Source organism: Pithys albifrons, chromosome 5 (genome assembly GCF_047495875.1).
Source record: "Pithys albifrons albifrons isolate INPA30051 chromosome 5, PitAlb_v1, whole genome shotgun sequence".
NCBI lineage: Eukaryota > Metazoa > Chordata > Aves > Passeriformes > Thamnophilidae > Pithys > Pithys albifrons.
The window spans coordinates 4,469,203-4,488,853 of record NC_092462.1 but is presented as its reverse complement, the minus strand read 5'-3'; the positions used below and the strand labels follow the sequence as shown (position 1 = coordinate 4,488,853).

The following is a 19,651-nucleotide window of genomic DNA, read 5'->3' as shown; positions in this document are numbered from 1 at the left end:
ACTCCGCCGCGTCCTGGCCAATCGCAGCGCCCTCCCTGTCGAGGCCCCGCCCTCTGTGTGTCGCACAGCCAATGGGAGGCGGGCGCGGGGCGGGCGTTGCCGGGTGACGGAGCGCGGGGGCCGCGCATCCCGCGGGAAGGAGCGATGGAGCCGGGCCTGGCGCGCGTGGATTACCTGCAGGTGGGCTCGGGGCGGCCCCGGCGGCGACAGCGGCGGGGCCGGCCAGGGGGAGTGGAGCCGGCAGGGCTGGGCATGGGGAGCAGCGCGGCGGGGCCTGCGAGGTGCGCGGGGCCGCGTCCCTGCCCGCTCAGCAGCGTCTCTTCCACAGGTGGGAGTCACGGCGCAGAAGACCATGAGGCTCCTGCCCGCCTCGGGGAAAAAGGCCACGCAGAAGGTACCGGCTGGCGCTGCCCTGGCTGCGGAGCGCGCCCCGATCATGTCCTTGTCATCCCCCGAGCTTCCCTGTGGAACCCCGCTTGTGGAACGTTTTGGAAAACTTTCCAAAAAACCCCCAACCAAACCATCCTGAATTCGTATTGGGGAAGCTTTCAGAATCAGTAAGGCATTGCTGAAACCACAAGGGAGTTGTTGTGCGTTTTTCTTATTTCTGTTTTTATAACACTTAAGACTGGAGGAAATGGCCTTAAGGCTGAGATGGGAGATTGGGATCAGATACTAGCAATGATACAGGGACCCCTCAACAAAAAAGATTTTATCCCTTCTCCATAAAATCACAAGGTCTTTACTAATTTTTAATCAGAACTGTACTAACTTTGTATTTTCTATTAATTTTTGATTTTACCTTGTACTTTAGTTTCTCAGTGATCTTAACCATGCATAGCTTTGGAGAAAGAGCAGTTTAACCCTGCAAACTGAACTTTAATAAACCAAAACCTCATTTAGATTAAAGGCTAAGCTGTAAAAAGTAAATTAGAAAACCTGTCTAGGTTGAGGCTTGAAGCTGTAACATTGTTTAGTTAAAAGAAAATGTGGGGCTGCAGAGACAACAGCAGGACATTGGATCTGTTGAAAGTTGGCCTAAATAAATTGATTAACTTTGAGGAGGGATTGTCCCTTCTAACTGATATAAACCTGGAAACACAAAAGTCTCATTGAACATGTCTTTGGTGGAATTATCCCTCATGTTCCCAGGGCTGAATAAAAGGAAGAATTTTGTTCTGTTCTGTTGGATTTGATTGTTTCTTAAGTCACCAAAGATTTGGGATGGCCAGGCTTGGAATAAGTTGAGGTGACGTGGTGGAATCATCATCCCTGGAGGTGTTTAGGAGTCATCTGGATCTGGTTGATGTGGTATAAGGATTACTGTGGTGGTGCTGGATTGATGGTAGGACTGGGCAATCCTAAAGGTCTCTTCCAGCCTTGGTGATTCTGTGATTCAAGAAAACCTAGTTAGGAATCACAGAATCATAGAATCGATTGGGTTGGAAAAGACCTCAGAGATCATCAAGTCCAACCCTTGGTCCAACTCCAGTCCCTTTACCAGATCATGGCACTCAGTGCCATGGCCAGTCTCAGTTTAAAAACCTCCAGGGATGGGGAATCCACCCCTCTCTGGGCAGCCCATTCCAATGCCTAATTACTCTCTCTGGAAAGATTTGTTTTCTGCTCTCCAACTTCAATTTCCCCTGGCAGAGCTTGAGCCCATCATGCCCCCTTGTCCTATTGCTGAGTGCCTGGGAGAAGAGACCAACCCCCACCTGGCCAGAACTTCCCTTCAGGTTGTTCCAGACAGTGCTGAGGTCACCTCTGAGCCTCCTCTTCTCCAGGCTAAACACCCCCAGCTCCCTCAGCCTCTCCCCACAGCACTTGTGCTCCAGTCCCTTCACCAGCCTTGTTGCTCTTCTCTGGACCCGCTCCAGCCCCTCAATCTCTTTCCTGAACTGAGGGACCCAGAACTGAACACAACACTCAAAGTGTGGCCTTAAATATATGAAAATATTAATGCTATAATAGACTATTTACAAAGGTGTGTAGTGACAGGACGAGGGGGAATGGCCTCAAGCTGAAAAAGAATAGGTTTAGATTAGATATTAGGGAAAAAATCTAAAGTGTGAGGGTGTTGAGACACTGGCACAGGTTGCCCATAAAATCTATGGGTGCCCCATCCCTGGAAGTGTTCAGTGCCAGGTTGGATGGGGCTCTGAGCTACCAGGTTTAATGGAAGGTGTCCTGCCCAGGGCGGGGGAGACAAGGTCATCTTCAAAGTCATTTCCAATCCAAGGCATTCTCTAAATCTAGGAAAAGCATTATTTAAGAAGACAATTGCATGTGTAATAAAAAATAACAGTGTATTGTCCTTTTGAAGGTGGTGGTTGGAGATCAGGATGGGGTCGTTACGTGCTTTGGCATAAAAAAAGGGGAAGCTGTGGTAAGTGGGAATGTTCATTTAAAACTTTATTTCTGAACCATTCTTCCCAGTGAACTTTGAAAGTGCTTGTATTGACAGGGCAAATAAGATGCCTGTGGGAGGTGTCAGAGCTGTGGCCTGAGACCTGACCGTGGTGGGGGCATGAGGGTTTGGTGTCTGCTCAAGCACATCCACAGCTGTGGAGTCAGATACTAATGTGGATCAGCACAAAGTCAGTCCCACACCTTTTGTTCTGCAGTTAAGCTGGGCTTAAGCCTGTACACTTATACAGTTACTGTGCTGGGACAAAATCCTGCAGAGATCCATGAAATGACATTAGAGATTTTGACTAACTGATTGGTTTTTATGCCCAGTTTAGAAAAATTATTACTTTGTTTCAAGTTCATGGTTTGCTCCTAAGGATTCTCCAGCAACACAAATCTGTGTAGCCTTCTGGCATAAGAATGCAGCATAAAAGAGAGAGAGAGTGTGTGTGTAGATTTTTCTTTTAAATAAAATACCTACAGACACAACCCAGCTAACAGCAGTGAATTTTTCATGTGGATGAATAACACTGAATGAAGTCTTAATTTATTACTGGTTTTTTAATGTTTATTGATTTATAAAATGCTTGATTGCTCTGTGATTCTGAAGACAGATATAGATTGTTTTTTGCCTCTGTATAATCTGTAGTATCTTAGATTTTCCAGAAATAGTAAAGCAAATTCATTATCTGTTATGTTAAATGATGACCATAAATACATTTTTATGATGATGGAAATTGCTTTTCTGTTTACAGCCAGTGTTCAAGACTCTGCCAGGCCAAAAAATTGCAAGACTGGAGTTGGGAGGAGCTCTTAACACACCACAAGAGAAAATTTTTGTGGCTGTAGGATCCGAAGTGAGAGGTTTCACAAAAAGAGGGAAGCAGTTTCTTTCCTTTGAAACCAGCCTCACTGAAAGCATCAAAGCTATGTATGTCTGATATTTTGCATTTTTTCCTAGCAGATTGTTAATGATTTTATTAAAGTATTTTTTATTGTATTGTGTACTTGTAGGTAACATGAAGTGCCAGTCCAGCTTTAGCTTGTGCTGTGACATATAGGGATGAACTTGGAAAATCATGGGGAAGTTTAGAGGGGCTTGGGAGAGGTACTGGGAGGGGTCTGGAGGCCCTTCCATAGTGCAGATGGGGTTATTGCCACAGTGTCATGTCCTTATACCCTTCCTGTAGCAGAACAAGAACAATTCTGTTGTTTTATTTTTTGGATCGTGTTGTGAGATGCTGCTGTAGAGAAATCATTTTGAGAAGAATTAATACCAAACTATAGTAATGAAATTTCTGTAAGAATGTTCATAGGAATGTACCTGAAGGCAGAGAAATTTGAGAGATATGGAAAGAGTTTTAACATCTGTAAGGAACTTTAGAAGCTGGAACAGCTTGCAGGGCCCTGTAATTCCTTAGAGCTGTGAGCACAGCAAGGCTGAGACACTCTCACTGCAGCTGTACTGGGAAAATGCCCCAGGAAGTGTTTTCTTTTCCTCAGGCATATTTCAGGAGCAGATCTCTTTCTCTGTGCAAGCTACATCTATAACCATTACTGTGACTGCAAGGACCAGCACTACTTTCTATCAGGAGATAAAATCAATGATGTTCTCTGCCTTCCTGTAGACAAAGTGAAGTGCATTACACCGGTGCTTGCCTGTCAGGACAGAGTCCTCAGGGTTTTACAGGTTAATATGCTCCTTTCTTCACGTTTTATGTATTGATGCTGCAGAATTGGAGTAATTCTTAAGGGAATCAGCACATCAACATGGCTTAAACATCATAAGGATAAGTGTATTGTGTCTTTCTTGCCACAATAATCCTGGTACATTCCTCTTATTTTATAGGAAAATCATGATTATAAACTTGCTACATGAGGATTATTAAAACCACTATGAATAGACTTTGGAATTCATAGGTGGAAGTAGAGGACAAATTGGTCACTTCTAAAACCACTCACATAAACATTTAATTTCCTTGAGTATTTATTAGTTTGGAAATTTTTGCTCTCACAAATTATTGTAGTGACAAGCCTGAGTGATAACACGTGTTTTAATAAATTTATTTGCCAGATAAGTTCTTGGATTGTTTTGAATAATAGCAACACATGTCAAGAGTCCTATGTCTTATTTCCATAAACTTCACCCTGTTTTCTGTCTTAGAAATGATTTTCCCATAAGTATTGGGAATTTTTAAAAGTGAAGCTTTTATTACTATGATCCATAATAATTTTATTCTTGTGGGGTTTGGTTTGGTTTGGGGTTGGTGGTTTGGGGTTGTTCTTAGTTGTAGTTTTGTTGGGTTTTGGGAGCTTTTTTACAAACTCATTCATGTTGCTTCTCTTCTTTAGGGATCTGATTTGCTTTATGAAATTGAAGTTCCTGGGCCACCCACTGTTCTTGCTCTGAGCAATGGAAATGGGGGTAACAAGACTCTGAACACAGACATAGCTAACCATAAATAATATATTTTACTACATTTTAAAGTTTTTATTGCTTGTATTAGTGGATTATTTTGTCTTGATTTTAAGATGATGTAAAAAATGCAGCAGAAAACTGTGTGAAGTTATTTCTTACATATAAGTAAATACACAACTGGTTTAGACAGTTTTAAATTCAGATTTAATTGAAAGCCTTTTACAAGAATAGTGAGATATAAAGTGGTCTCACTGTGTAAATACAAACTGGACTTTAGGGAGCCTTGTCAAGGTTTTGGGTTTGGGTTTCTCTTACACATGGAATTCCATAACTGGAATCCATGGATGGCTGAGAATATTGAGTAGAGCTGACATGAACTAAGGCTGGAAGGATGGAGCTTAAAATAGTTTGATCATCCTTCTTGCTAATCTGTTCTAACCTGACAGAAATCCCTTTAGTGTGTTAATCTGGTGCTGAATTTAGTTCAGTTACATTACGTGACAACATTCAGAGCTGGTTTGGAAAAACGGTTCTTAATTGCTGAAGTTTTGGTACAACATTGACCATTGATGTGTGTTCCTAATGGATCTCTCTGCCTTTAAAAGCAACTGAATAGCCTCCCTTTGCTGCAATTTAAAGTATTGGATTCTGAATGGTTTTGGGGCAGAATTCCAGTGCAGGGTGAGCAGTTGTGCCAGAACAGTCATGAAGAAGTGATTTCATGTGTTTGGTTTAGGTTTGGAGGCCTGACAGCTCTGTTGCCCAACACTAACTTAGGATTTTCCCTTTATAAGTTGGTGTACTTGATTTCTAACTTCAGTTTGTGTTTAGGTGATTCTGGGGAAGAAATTGTGTATGGAACTTCTGATGGCAAACTGGGTCTTACCCAAATCACTGGTTCCAAGCCTGTACACAAGTGGGAAATGGGAAATGAAAAAAAGAGAGGAGGTATGTGTTTCAATCTCTCACTCTTTGGCTTTCCAGCTTTATTACAAGAAGAAGAACCAGGAAATCTTGTTCATAGATCCTTTGGAGGAATATTGTGATTATGTCAGTGATATATTAATATGACTCAGGTCTTATTCTGATTTTCTTGCAGATGATTCTAATCAGTTTGCCTTGCTTTAGGTTTTCTGTTTGTATTGTTTCTGATATTGTAGCATTCTGTTGTTTTACAGCATGTTTAAAGGGGCATTTGTAAAACAATGTTAATTCAAATATGGTTCCCTGAGGTTTTTTATCATTTTCCTGACAAAGTGCAAATATACCTGCCAAATTTATCAGATGTTCAGAGGTTTTAAAGCCTCTTCAGGGAAAAGGTTATCAACTCTTCTGCAACGCTATTTATTTTTTAAAATTTTTCTTAAGAAAGGGGTTTTATCTGAAGATAAAATATGTCTCCACAATAAGGTTTTACTGATCAGAGCACAGCACAACACTGCTCTGTTTTAGCCTTGCTATGCTGCTCTGCAACATCTATTAGCCCATATTGCTTTGTAAAGGAGAAGACCAGGAATAGAATATATCTGGTTTTTAATTTAATTATCTCATGGAAGTTGTAACTACATTATTTTCTTAAAATGCTTCCTACTGTGTCCTTACTCTTCCTGTGAAATATGGAACCAGAAAACTTAAATTCCATCTGGTTTTTCATATTATTTCTTATAAAAACTCCCTCAGTGCTTTTTCCTCATTCCAGACCCTTCCTCTCTCTCCTATCCAGAGGAGATTGGTTGTCATAGGAGAGAGGAAATGTCAAGCAGCAGCACCCAGGGGAGGTCTGGCACAGGCAGAACCCTCCTCCTGTCACCTCAGCCAGAATTCCTGGTTCCATTTGCCAATAGCTTTAAGTCAACTGTAGGAAACAAGGAATACTTGTTTCTACAACTGGCAGAGTTAGAGTTACTTATTTTAAGTAGTGTGGGCAGACAAATAGTTCATCTGGGCAGATGTTTGATGAGGGAGCATTAAACCCCTCAAGTGATCTGAACATCAGAATGTCTCTCCAGTGGTTTTGGTTTGGAATTGGTTGCTGTAAAACCCACTGTGCAACCCTAAGGCACAACAGGTGAGGGACTTCAGCTCTCAAGAGGATCATCCAGAAAAATCTTTAATTACACTTTAAAAGCCAACTGGGAGTCTCTTTCCACGTAACTGAGTGTGGGCTGTGCATTACTGTGTCATAAACAAATGAAGGTGAAGCAAACAGCTTTGTTTTCTTCTTCATTCTCCAGGTATCTTATGTCTTGATAGCTTTGACATTTTGGGAGATGGAGTTAAGGAATTACTTGTTGGGAGAGATGATGGAATGATAGAAATCTACACCTTTGAGAGCGCGGATGAGCCTGTCCTTCGACATGATTATGTGAGCCCACAGTCCTCCTGCTCTGCTGGGGAGGAATTAATTCTAAAAAAGTGACCTGTATTTCAGAATTTACATGATCATTACCACTAAAATACGTGGTTTGCTTTTAATTTGAAAGTGTTGACAATATGAACTGAAATCAGTAGTCTAAGAAGCAGAAAGTGAAACAGTCCTGACATGAGCACAAATCAAAACAGTGTAGAGAGTGTGTTAAAGCTCTGCCTGTATTGACTGCTGAAATCTCTCCTGGTGAGACTTAAAACAGTAGTCAGTGAAAAAACAACCCCATGTTGTGTACACTCTGTGTTTTACAAGCAAAATAATAAATGTCAGCTGTTGACTTTACTGAGCATGATGACTTTGGTTATCATGGTTTCAAACAGTAGATTGGATCCACAGTGATCATTTTAGCTTTCAGTCAGATTGATAATTCCTGCTGGAAAAATAGAATCATAGAATTGATTGGGTTGGAAAAGACCTCCGAGATCATCAAGTCCAACCCTTGGGCCAACTCCAGTCCCTTTATCAGATCATGGCACTCAGTGCCACGGCCAATCTCAGTTTAAAAACCTCCAGGGATGGGGAATGCACCACCTCTCTGGGCAGCCCATTCCAATGCCTGATTACTCTCTCTGGAAAGAATTTTTTTCTGATCTCCAACTTAAATTTCCCCTGCCAGAGCTTGAGCCCATCATGCCCCCTTGTCCTATTGCTGAGTGCCTGGGAGAAGAGACCAACCCCCACCTGGCCAGAACTTCCTGTGTATCAGTGTTTTGCTTTAAACTTTTGAATGTATTTATTGTGTGGAGTAGAATTGGAATATATTTGTCCAAACCCCGGGATTCAGCTGTGACAGTCACCAGCTGCTTTTTTGTAGGTCTAGATACTGTGCATCTCTGTAGGTGTTTTGGGGTGCAGGTAGAATGAGGACACAACCCTTAAAGCCTCCCCAAACTTCCAAAATGAGTGCAGTGATCCCTCCCTGTGTTTGTTTGAAGGCTCTATCGGAGAGCATTGCCTCGATCCAGGGTGGCTGTGTAGGAAAGGATGGCTATGATGAGATTTTAGCAGCCACATACTCAGGTAAGCTTCATGTTATTTACTCAATAAGCTCCATGTGTGGTGATGTGATAAAATGAACCAGGTTATGTTGTTAGCTCAGAGCTTTTAATTTTTTGTTCTGATTGAAACCAGGATCATGTTAAACTGTGGAGTTTTTTATATTTTAAGTTATTCTTCATTGTGTTCTGCTGTGTAACACAATGATTGGCTATTTTTTGGTGCAGACTGTTGCCTAACTGTGATGAAATAATGAATATGTTATGTCCAGAGGAACTATTTATAACTTTTTAAAGTTAAAAATATTGATAGATGTGCATAGCTTCCTTTTTTTTTCTTGTCTCTTACAGTATTTCCTTTTCAGCTTCACAGGGCTTCAAATTGGGTTTATTTTGCTTTTAGTACAAAACAAAGCACCCCTATGCGAGGCATCTCAGCAACTCCTCTGTAAAGTTGGAGCTGTTGGTCTGACTGTCCTAGAGATCATGATAAACAGGCTGCATATATCAGCTGCTGGGACATAAATATTGCTAATTCTCTGTCTTGGGTTACCTTCAGGGCTCAAATTTAGCCTATTGAAACTCTTTGTGTTCAAAATCATGTAATTTGGCAAGATACAATTCTCAGCAAATTATTACAAGTATTCGAGTCCAAGTGCCTCTTTTAAATAGTCTTTGGTGATCAGAAGACTCTTCCACCTGATCTCATGTGAATTTTTGTGGTGTGATGGGCTGCAGCAACAGTGTGGCAAAAGCCCTTTGTGGCTTCTTTCAGTGGGAATGTTAAAAAGATCCATGAGTAACAGAAGATAGGAAAAAGTGAAAGACCATGTTCATCTGTGGGTTTTCCAAGGTGAACTCTGGTGGGTTGTGCCCCAGGCTGATTTTGGCAGGTAACTAGACTTATAAATGCCAAGTCTGCATATCATGCCTGAGGTGTCCCAATGTAATCATTTGGTAGCTCTTTTTCTAAATAAATGTTATTTAGTAAGCAGAAGAAGTTCTTTCACTTCAACCAGCAGCATTCAGTCTGTGAGCCCACTGTGCAAGGTACAGTTTGCAATGAGCACATTGCATAGCTTTGGTTTTGTTGCCAGCTATTTTTTGTTTTGTACTGCCAGTTATTAAAGGTTTTATCAGAAAACCAGAGGTGGGAAAAAATTCAAGTGCTCAGTTAAAAACTGTCACAGAAGGATTTATTGCTCAGAGCACTTAATGAAAAAGAATAAGTAATGTTTTCCAATTTAAGAATGAAATCCATAAAAAATCATGCTCAGTGTGTAGATTAAGCCTCCAAAAAGGATTAAATGGGGCTCTATTCTCTCTACCCAGTATCTGGAACAAACATATCTTCACACATAGAATAGCTGAGTGTAGAATTTCTTTTTAGCTTATAAGGAATATAAACTTCGTGTATTGGTTTAGGCTGGCTGACAGGACTGACTACAGAACCTGTCCATAGAGAAGGTGGATCAGGTGAAGAACTAAAATTAAGTCAAGAAATGCAGAACAAGATTTCATCCTTAAGGTAATTGCATTAGAAAGAAATTTAAATGGAAGAATTGAAATGTTAAAAGCTGAAATGTCATTTTTTTTCTTCCTGTCTCACTGGATTGTCTGTATCATTAATATATCTAGAGGTAGAACCAAGCCTTTTTCAAGGCAGAAATGAATAGCAGCCTCATTTCACAGTCTCTATCTTGGCTTCAGCTGATGATGTCTTAATGCCTTCTTCCTCAGTATGAGGAAGATAAGATTCCCTTCTGTGCTGTTTAGAGCTTCCAAATGATGGCAGAAAAGCAGCATATTATCCAAAGTGCATTGTACTCCTGCAGGAAAAAAGGTTGTCCTTTCCTGTGTCTCACAGAAATCTGTTCTGGCAGGGAACTGTAGACTCTACATGTCCATGTGATGTAGTTTATATCTTATCTTTGCTCAGTATGTGGAAGGGGAGTCACCAGTCACGTCTGGCTGGAAAACAGCACAGGAGATAAACATGATGGCCTTGCAAGCTTAAGCTACATAATTTCTATGGCAGCTTTTAGAGCTGTCTTTTCTAAGACATAAATTGCTTCCCTTTTCTAGGAATGAACTGGAACACTTACAGATGAAAGTACTTCAGGAGAGGGAAAAATACCAGCAGTCCTCTCAGTCCAGCACTGCTGTGTCCTCAGTGCCTGCATTCAGTGTGAATGAGAAGTTCACCTTGAACAAGGATGATGCCAGTTACAGCCTCACCCTGGAGGTGCAGACAGCCATAGACAATGTCCTGGTGCAGGTGGGTGTGCCTGGGACTTGTTGGCTTGGGCAGAGCCACCCTCCATGGAAAACACAGCCCAAAGGGCCTGCTGGGTGAGGAGGTGTCTTTGTAACTTTGCTTTTGCACATCCTTCCTGAAACACCAATTAAATTCTAAAGGAGGTGCAGATTGTCATTCCCCAGTTAAGCCCCCTCTGTAGTGGAAAATTAATTTTAGAATGCTATGGGCCACCTGTGCACTTGCAGAGTTGGAACAGCATCTGATTTATGTGCAGTTGGGGATAAATACTCCTGCCCAGTAGAGCAGCCTTAATTAAATCCTCCTACTGCATCAGCTGTAATTAATGTCATCTCTGGTAGTCAGAAAGAGTTGTGGTAGTGAATTACCTTCTTTTGGGTAATGCATGGGGAGAAAAATGTCACAACAAGGAATTTGTGAGGTGAGTTTGCTACAGTGAATGAGAAAGAACTACTGTAGGATTTTTTTTCACTTCTTAATAGAATTCTTATTTTTATTGAGGATGTTACAGAGCAATGTTAATTTATAGCTAATTTGCAGCTGATTCCATAGCTAAGTGAGGAATGAATGAAATTGTTTAATCCACCTTTCATGCCTGGCAGACAGTTACACACCTTGCACTGCAGTAGCTGAAAGCCAACCCCACAAGAGTTCAGCCCTGTAAGAGAATAAGGGAAAGATCATCATGTTGCTCCAGGATTAAGTAGTAAGCTGCATGTCTGTTAGGCTTTTAGCTTGTGGATGAAGCAATCATTGCCTCTCCCTTATTAAAAAGCTTGGTGACAGTAGAGGATAACTGCACTGGAAGCTCCTCAGGAAGTTAAGCTCTTTATTTTCCCTCCCTCCTGTGCTGTGCAGAGCGACGTCCCAATAGACCTGCTGGATGTGGATAAAAACTCTGCTGTGGTTAGTTTTAGCAGCTGTGATTCTGAGGTGAGTGGGACAGAGGAGGTCTTAATGTTGTGTGGTAAAAGTAGAACTTTGATTTCTATATACTTATATAGGTGTGATTTCAGATAGATTGAGTTAAACTACTCATTTGGTAATTTTGGAGAGCTCAGCTTTGTTAGAGATGCTGCAGAACTGGGAGTTTGTGGCAGGTCCTGACATAATGCACAGCTAAATATGTGCTCCTGCACCTGCTCTCCTGGGGTTTTTTCCTGCCTCATGAGGATTCTGAGGGACACATTCAGTATTTCTTCTCTGTGCTTCACAGAATCATATATTTACTTCAAAGTAATTCAGATGAAGAATTTTGTATTTCTTACTTGGTTCATTTCTTAAAAATCTCTTTAGAATGTGAAAGTTCCACTGTGTGGGGAGTCAAATGTTTGGTGTAATTTTTTTTATATATAATAACTACAGACTGAAATAGTTATAGAATTACTAATGATGCTGAGGGATTTTCTGGGGAAAATCCAGAAACTACTTTAGGATTATGAAAATCCTTTGTGAAATCTTCTCCCTTCTTAACAATCCTCTGTTTTAGTTGTAAGAACTAAATTTTCACATCATTGGTGTGCCCTGAAGTCTTCAGAAATCAACTTTTTATTTTAAGTTTCTGGTCATTTGTGATGATTAATGTTGTGCTTTTTTGGTGTGTTTTTCTTACTGATCCTACTTAGTTGAACTAATATTGCAGATGAGTGGGGCAGACTGGCATGCATTTTTCAGATGAAAAGTAAGTATTTATGTAACCTGTATGTTGATATTAAAGAGCATAAGAGGCTTTGGTTGTTTTCTCCTTACATAAAGAATTTTGGTTTTAACTTTGCCATAATTAAAATTGGAATATTCAGGCCACCAAAGATGACTTTTTTGTATTTAATTTTTGTCAACAGCTGTACACACATAGCAAAAACTTTACAAGTCTCCAGCCCACAGACCAGTTAGAAATTTTGTGACTCCATGGACCTATTTTGTATTAATTTTTCTTTTTACAGCCAAATAGCAACTTTCTTCTTGCAACTTACCGATGCCAAGCAAACACCACCAGACTCGAACTTAAGGTAAAGTGTTCCCAATTATTTTCCACAATAGATTAATGGTTATTCCTGCTTAGGAGTGGAGAGTTCTCTGCCTGGACTGTCTGCTTAGCCTGAGGAAATGGTCAGTCCAATTTCTGCTGCTGGTTGTTTCAGGAGAACCTTCTAATTTGGGATTTATAGTCCTTAGTAGAGCCTTAGGTCCTTCCTGAGTGTCCCTACGATATGGGGACATCACAGGTTGGGAAAAGAGTGAATTCTGTGGGCAGTGTGTGGATCTCAAAGCTCTGGCACTGCTGATCCTCTGCAGTGTGGGAAGACACACACACTGGGAACTAACCAGGGAATGGAGGCTGGATTTGTATTTTGGAGAGGAAGCAAATCCCATCATTCCCTGCTTATTATGCTAAAGGCACGTGGGGGTTTGGGAGTTTGTTTTTAATGATCCACCAAATTGACATGTTTTATGAGAAGCAGCAGGGGAAATAATGAAGGAAATGAAGGGGAAGGAAAATCCTCAAGGTGCACAGGGGCATTAGGTTTTCTCTTTTTCACTGCAGCCTCCTAATCTGATATGTGTTAATGTAAAACTCAGTTAGAACATTTTGATCAGAAGTTCAAGCCAAGAGCAGGAAGGCTGGGGGTGGTTGTGTGGCTTTTGCTGAGGGACAGAGCCTGCCCACCCTTAATATTGAAAATACCTGGTAAAGAGGCAGTAACACAAGAGAAATCAATCAAATCCATTCATGATAGACAAAAAAAGAGGTTTTTTTTACTCTCCCACTAAAAACAATTATAAAATTGATGTGTGTCATTCAAACACTGCACTATCAGTCTTTTATTAAAAATACTGAAGTGGACAAATTCCTGCAAAAAACTGTTTCTTGTTCTGAGACCCTATAAAATAGGGGAGAGAATCAAGGTTATAAGGCAAACTTGTATTTGAACTCCTTAATTAAATCCCTTTATTTCCTTAATTTAAAAAAAAGTGGCACCACTGAAGAATTAGAAGCAATTTTCAGGCTTTTTATTTTAGCTGAGGAGGAAATAAGTGTTTTTAAAACAACATGTTTAATATTTTTATTTATATATAGTTGCATATTCATTATATATGTAATTAATATATAAATATAAAAAATATATATTTATGTGTATAAAAATATAATACAAAAATTATATTTTGTGTATAAAAATATAATACAAAATTGTATATAATATTCATGGCTAGGCTTTGCAAACGAAGATTTGGGAGATATATAATATATATAATATATAGAAATAAAATATTAATATATAATATGTATTAGTTATTAATATTTGCTATATTATTATATATAAATATATTTAATATATAAAAATAAAAATACTAAGATCTATAGTATTGTGTTATATGGTATATAATAAAATATATGAGTAAATATTAAAAGTTAAATAAACAGAAATATTTTAATAAGTTTTAAGAATAAAAATTAAAAAATTATCAAATATATGAATATATAGTATATTGGATTGATAATCATATATAGAATATAAGCATATTTATATTAAATTACTTTTTAATATTAAATACAAAGTTAATAAATTTCTTCATTTTTATTCATTTAATATAGCAGCACTTCCTTGGACACCACTTTATCAGCTTTGAAACATTCCTCATCTGCTTTATTTATAGTGGCACTGTCAGTAAATACAGTCCTCTAAATATTCTTGCAGTACTGCAGCCTTAACTCTGTCAAATATTTGGAATATTCACCCAGTTCCTGTAAGTGAATCCTGTCCCTTTTCCCTCCTCTGTGGGCTCTGCCCCTCCTTGCACAGGTTCGCTCCATCGAAGGGCAGTACGGGACACTCCAGGCATATGTGACACCAAGAATCCAACCCAAAACCTGCCAAGTTCACCAGTACCAAATCAAACCACTTTCACTCCACCAGAGGACTCATTCTATTGACCAGGACAGGTATTTGTGAAGAGAAATCAGTGCCTTTTTGGAAAAAAGGCCACTATCCAGTTGAAACATTTGCTCTGTAAACCTAAATACAGAATTTCTAAGCCCTAAGCCTCTAGTTCCATTTTATGGGTTTCTTAATAGAAAATGTGGATTAAATGGGTTTCTTGCTTTTTTTATTCTTGTTTTCAGGGTATTTTGCATTTTACTGACCCAAGTGTTAGTAGAGCTGAGGGTGTGGTAGAAAGAAAACTCTACTGTCTCAGTAACCACAGTCTCAGTTTCAGCCTTTTTCCCCTCCACCCTTTTCCCTCTAATTTTTTCGCATAGCAAATTTGGCCCCAAAACTAAATCAAGACTTTTTTTACCCTTATCCTTCTGTTAGTAATTTAGTATTTTATGGGATTTCTAATTAATTTTTGCCCACCCTCAGTTAACATCTTGTGTTGCCTCCGAGGAATTGTTCAAACCAAAACTGAGAGACTGAAGGGATGATACCAATGTGCAAATGAGCACCATTATGCCTTTTTAAAATATAAATATGGTTTGCAGCACGAAAGACTGTTGAGGCTCTCTCTTGGTCCTGTTTCTGTGTTGTCACTTGTTTGCCATTGTCCCAAATTTCAGGTTGAACAACTTGAAACAGGACATCAAAAACTTGGTAGTTGTAAACCTGCAATATGAATCTCTGCCTAGTGAGATACTTGACTTTTACGGGGTGTTGATTTAAAGGAAACCACTGAACTTTTTTCTCACGGACAGTGTCCCTCCTTCTTAACTATTAACTGTCCTTTTTTTCTTTTAACTTGGTAACATCACAGACCCATGAACACTCTGACGCTCAAAGGCCAGTTCAGTTTTGCTGAAATTCACTCCTGGGTTGTGTTTTGCTTGCCTGAGGTGCCTGAAAAGACTCCTGCTGGGGAGAGTATCACCTTTTACTTTCAGAACACCTTCCTGGGAACACAGCTGGAAAGTACTTATAGGTAACTACTAAAGCACAATGGGACACTTCCTACTATTCACCCCTCCACCCTCAGCTCTTTCAAAACTCCCGGTAAAGAGAACAGGAATCTTTCTTAAAAAGGATTATCAAACATTACCAGAGGTGAGAACTATCCAGTAATTACGCAATCTGAAACCTGAATGTAGTTTTTCTTGAAGGTGGTCCAAAACACCCCAAAATTGCCAGCAAGGAAAGGCTTGCTTTTAGAATTTAAAGATCAAGGCTGGCTAATACAGTGGAATAATTGTTTTCTAACTGCCTTTTTTTAATTGAGGAGAAGAAATAACTTCAAAGGCATCTAATGCTCATACAAACAGAAATGGTCATTAATTTACAGGCTTTGTGTTTTAACATGGGGACAAATCTGTAAGTTTGTTCATTTGAAATTTTTCTTCCTTTTTAGAAAAGGTGAGGGATATTTTAAGTCTGACAACATTTCTACAATATCCATCCTCAAAGATGTGCTTTCCAAAGAGGCGACTAAAAGGAAGATTAATCTCAACATATCATATGGTAAAAGTTTCTTCTCTGTGTTTTCCTTGAGTTCATTTGATACTCCTCTAAGTGGAAGAAAGAGTATTCACTTGCTTCTTGGTGTTCTTTTCACTCCCTGCTAGATGTAAATGAAGAATCTGTGAGGCACACACTAAAGCTGATCCACCCTAAACTGGAGTATCAGCAGCTGCTGGCCAAGAAGGTTCACTTAATAGATGCTTTGAGAGTAAGTATCTGTCAGTTTGGCTTTTAGGGGGATTATGCTGTCAGAGACCAAGCTCTGTGGCTCAACTCAGATGTGTGTCCTCTGGGGATCTGCTCTGTTTCTGTTCCCCTTCATTAAATGAAATCATGTATTTTAAGCAGCCAGGAGACAGATTTCTTCAAGGAAAATTCCCATTTTTCTACATGACTGGTGGTTAATATGCAGGATTACTGACTGCTGTTGAGAAGGCTGGAATTGGACAGTAGAAAGCAGCCAGTTTATGTCATCTAATGTTCTCTTTACAGCTCATTCTGTGTCTCTTTCCACAAACCTTTAAAAGTTTTTTAGATCTGGGGATGAACATCCAGGCCAGATGCAACTTCCTTGCTTTGAAACTTCATCCCTGTGTGTCATAAGTGCTGCATGATCTGCTTTTTAATCTTTTGCTTAATACCCTCCTCAGCAGTTACTCAGCTTGTCTCAGTTCTTAAACTTTTTTCCAGCAACCAGGATTTTACTGTCAAGAACTTGCCATTATCAATTTGGTAATTTTTATTTAAGTGGAAAGAAGATGAAATGACTTTTTTGGGGCAGTCAGCTAGTCATTGTCAGAACTCTTTGCTTGGTAGAAAAGCTGACTACCAATTAAAATAACGTGTATCTTTATTATCACTAAAAGTGTTTTACTTGGGCTGGGTTTGGCAAACCAGGGGTATAAACAGTAATAGAGTATTTATTCCTTAAGCATATTGTGTTTGTACAATAATAATGTTGCATATCTGGCTTGTTTTAGGCTTTTTTTAGACAGCAAATCTTTGATTGTTTTTCATCACTCAATTTTTTGGATGGTAACTTATTGGTAGGCAGTAAAGTAATGTAGTGATTGATGAAAGCTGTAATTCCAGCAGACTCACAATGCACAACATAATAACTTTTCTCTAGGACAATCTTTCTGTGGAGGATAAAAAGATTTGTACTACTGACCACCTCAGACTGGTTTGATGATACTGAGACATTTTAGAAGAGCCTTTAGAACTTCTTGCTATCACAAATTGAGTGATACTTTCAGAGTTCACTCTTATCTTCAGACTTCTGCATGTGCTACACTTTTTCAGGAGTTTACTTATTGTAAAAATAAAGATATGGTCAAGGTCTGAGTCTGTAGGGCCAGGGCTGTGGCATGATCTGTTCTGGCAGGACTGGGAGCTGGAAGCTGTAAGACACAGGATTTTGAGAATCTAGTCCATGAAGTGACAAATAACATCTGACATTTCATTAGAAGACTAGGAAATGATGCATTCTGAAAATAACTCAGGAAGTATTTCCTCCTGTCAGACCCAAGCTTAATTTCTTCTTATTTTTATGCTCTTACAATACTTATCTGCTGTTAGTTCTTATGATTTTAAAATGTCTTTGAGGAGTTACAAGTTCACGAAGGAAATGTGGACTTCCTGCTCCCAAAATACCGCAGCATTTTGGAAGAGGCAGATCAGCTGCTCGAGGAATACAAGAGACAACCTGCACATCTGGAGAGACTTTATGGTTTGTTGATAATTCAGCTTTATTTAAATGGGACTTCGTGTCCAGAGAGCACCCTGGACATGGCTGGAATAGTTGTGTAGGCAGTTTTAGCAGGATTTAAATAGTTTGATCAGTGGGTGCACATGGAGAGCTTCAGAACAGCAGCAGGTCTGTGGATGTTCCATCCCTGGAAGTGTTCAAAGCCAGGTTGGATGGGGCTTGGAGAAACCTGGTCTAGTGGAAGGTGCCCTTGCCCATGGCCAGGGAGTGAAACTGGACACTCTTTAAGGTCCTTTCCAACCCTGTTCACTCTGTGATAAAATTCTGTGTGTAGGCATATATGTCTGCTTGGTCATACAGCCAAGGCTGCATATTTACATCTCATGATGAAAATCTGAAGTTGAAGATGAGGCAGTAAAACCTGGCACAGACTGAAACTGGCTTGTCTGCCACTGCAGACTTTGTTCTCTGGAGGTTCTCAGGATTTGTTCACTTGAGAACTTCTAAAATTGGTCTGGCATCACAAGCATAACCCTGGGAATGAAAATACCAGAATTATTTGCAAACTGAGTGATCTACTTTTAAAAATTTTGAACAGGCAGCTGCTTATATTTGGATGATCCTTGTCTTCATTGACATGATTGAGGATTGTGTTCAAAGTCAGGGTGGCATTTAAGAATATATAAAAGTTAAATGAGCTGTTAAGTTCTGAGGGGTGAAGTTTTGCAAAACATCAGAGAAACAATAAAACACACAAGGGGTGGGAAGAGAGACACACAGAAAATGATCTCATTTAGTGAAGGCAACTCTGTAACATTCTCTGGTGTTTCACATATGTTGTTCAGCCCAGAGAACTCTGCCAGACACCCACTTTAATAAGCTCATGTATACACAGTGTAAGCAGAGTCCTCCTTACCTGTCCTGTGATAGTTCTTCTCCTTTTACTGTTGCAAATATGGGTAATTCTAACACAGAAATACATGATTGGAACAAATCTGGAATTTGGGCTAACAGTGGTTTGTATTTGTTTAAACCATTGTGTAAAACATGAAGTCAAAAAAGTCTTGTAACAACTAAGATAGTACATAATGATGAGTTAACAGCTACTGAAAGCAAGGCAAAGAATAATTCCTGGAATTTTATCTTTGCAGGTATGATCACAGATCTCTTCATAGATAAATTTAAATTTAAAGGCACCAATGTGAAAACCAAAGTTCCTCTGCTTCTGGAAATTCTGGATGGCTGTGATCAAGATGGATTAATTGCTTTTTTTGATGCTGCAGCCTGACAAGGGAAAAGGAGAGTAATTTTTCTATTTTTAATCAAGGCATTTCCATACCAAGTCTGAAACACTTTTTAAGAAAAACACTTTTACTCTTTTGTTGTATTCTCAGCTCTTAGGTTTTATTAATATTTATTACCATATTGGATACAGTACTAAATGTCATATAAACTGTTACATACATTAAATGTGTGCAGAGGTTCTGTGTATGCTGTTAATAGCTGAAGAAAACTTAGAATCAGATGTAAATACCAAATACCCTTTTGGCAAAAATGTTTTCACTGCTGTTAAGGACAATATGGAGTAGTCTGTCCTCCAGCTGCAAGAATGGAGTAAGAAACTGGTTTCCAGAGACTTTAATGGTTTTGGAATAAAGTTGTGTGTTTAAGCTATATGTAAGTAGTGTAGTATTTGCCTGCTGCTCTGAGACCATCTTACCAGACCTGATGTAGCTGATGTGTGCATAGAGGGGCAGAACTCTGAATTTTAGACTGCAGACAGCTCCATTTAAAGCCACACATTGTTTTGTTTAGTGATGGATGGTATTAAACTTCCTCTGTGCTTCTCCAACATTCCTGTGCTTCATTTGAAAACTCCAGATTGCTTCCCACTTGGCTTCATTTAAAATTAGAAGAGATGAACCAGCCTGTGAATATAGAGATTATTCACAAGTGAAAAA

The 19,651-nt window shown here is 39.4% G+C and overlaps 1 protein-coding gene across 1 annotated transcript; it reads left to right on the top strand.

Annotated features, from left to right (window-relative positions):
* The first annotated feature begins 88 nt into the window (after positions 1 to 88).
* On the top strand, positions 89 to 19,536 carry BBS7 (Bardet-Biedl syndrome 7). Its single transcript, XM_071555510.1, has 19 exons — positions 89 to 180; positions 329 to 394; positions 2,327 to 2,389; positions 3,168 to 3,343; positions 3,916 to 4,102; positions 4,765 to 4,837; positions 5,663 to 5,779; positions 7,066 to 7,196; positions 8,195 to 8,279; positions 9,680 to 9,782; positions 10,340 to 10,532; positions 11,391 to 11,465; positions 12,476 to 12,541; positions 14,336 to 14,475; positions 15,285 to 15,449; positions 15,873 to 15,982; positions 16,087 to 16,190; positions 17,588 to 17,711; positions 18,842 to 19,536. The coding sequence occupies exons 1-19, from the start codon at positions 145 to 147 to the stop codon at positions 18,976 to 18,978; spliced, it is 2,151 nt and encodes a 716-aa protein (XP_071411611.1). The 5' UTR covers positions 89 to 144; the 3' UTR covers positions 18,979 to 19,536.
* Positions 19,537 to 19,651: the final 115 nt, after the last annotated feature.

Bases quoted from the DNA above. Each gene is read 5' to 3' on its own strand.
- BBS7 (XM_071555510.1), top strand. From the start codon at position 145: ATGGAGCCGGGCCTGGCGCGCGTGGATTACCTGCAG. The intron at 181-328 runs GTGGGCTCGGGG...TCTCTTCCACAG, and splicing joins CGCGCGTGGATTACCTGCAG to GTGGGAGTCACGGCGCAGAA. The intron at 8,280-9,679 runs GTAAGCTTCATG...GTATTGGTTTAG, and splicing joins TTTAGCAGCCACATACTCAG to GCTGGCTGACAGGACTGACT.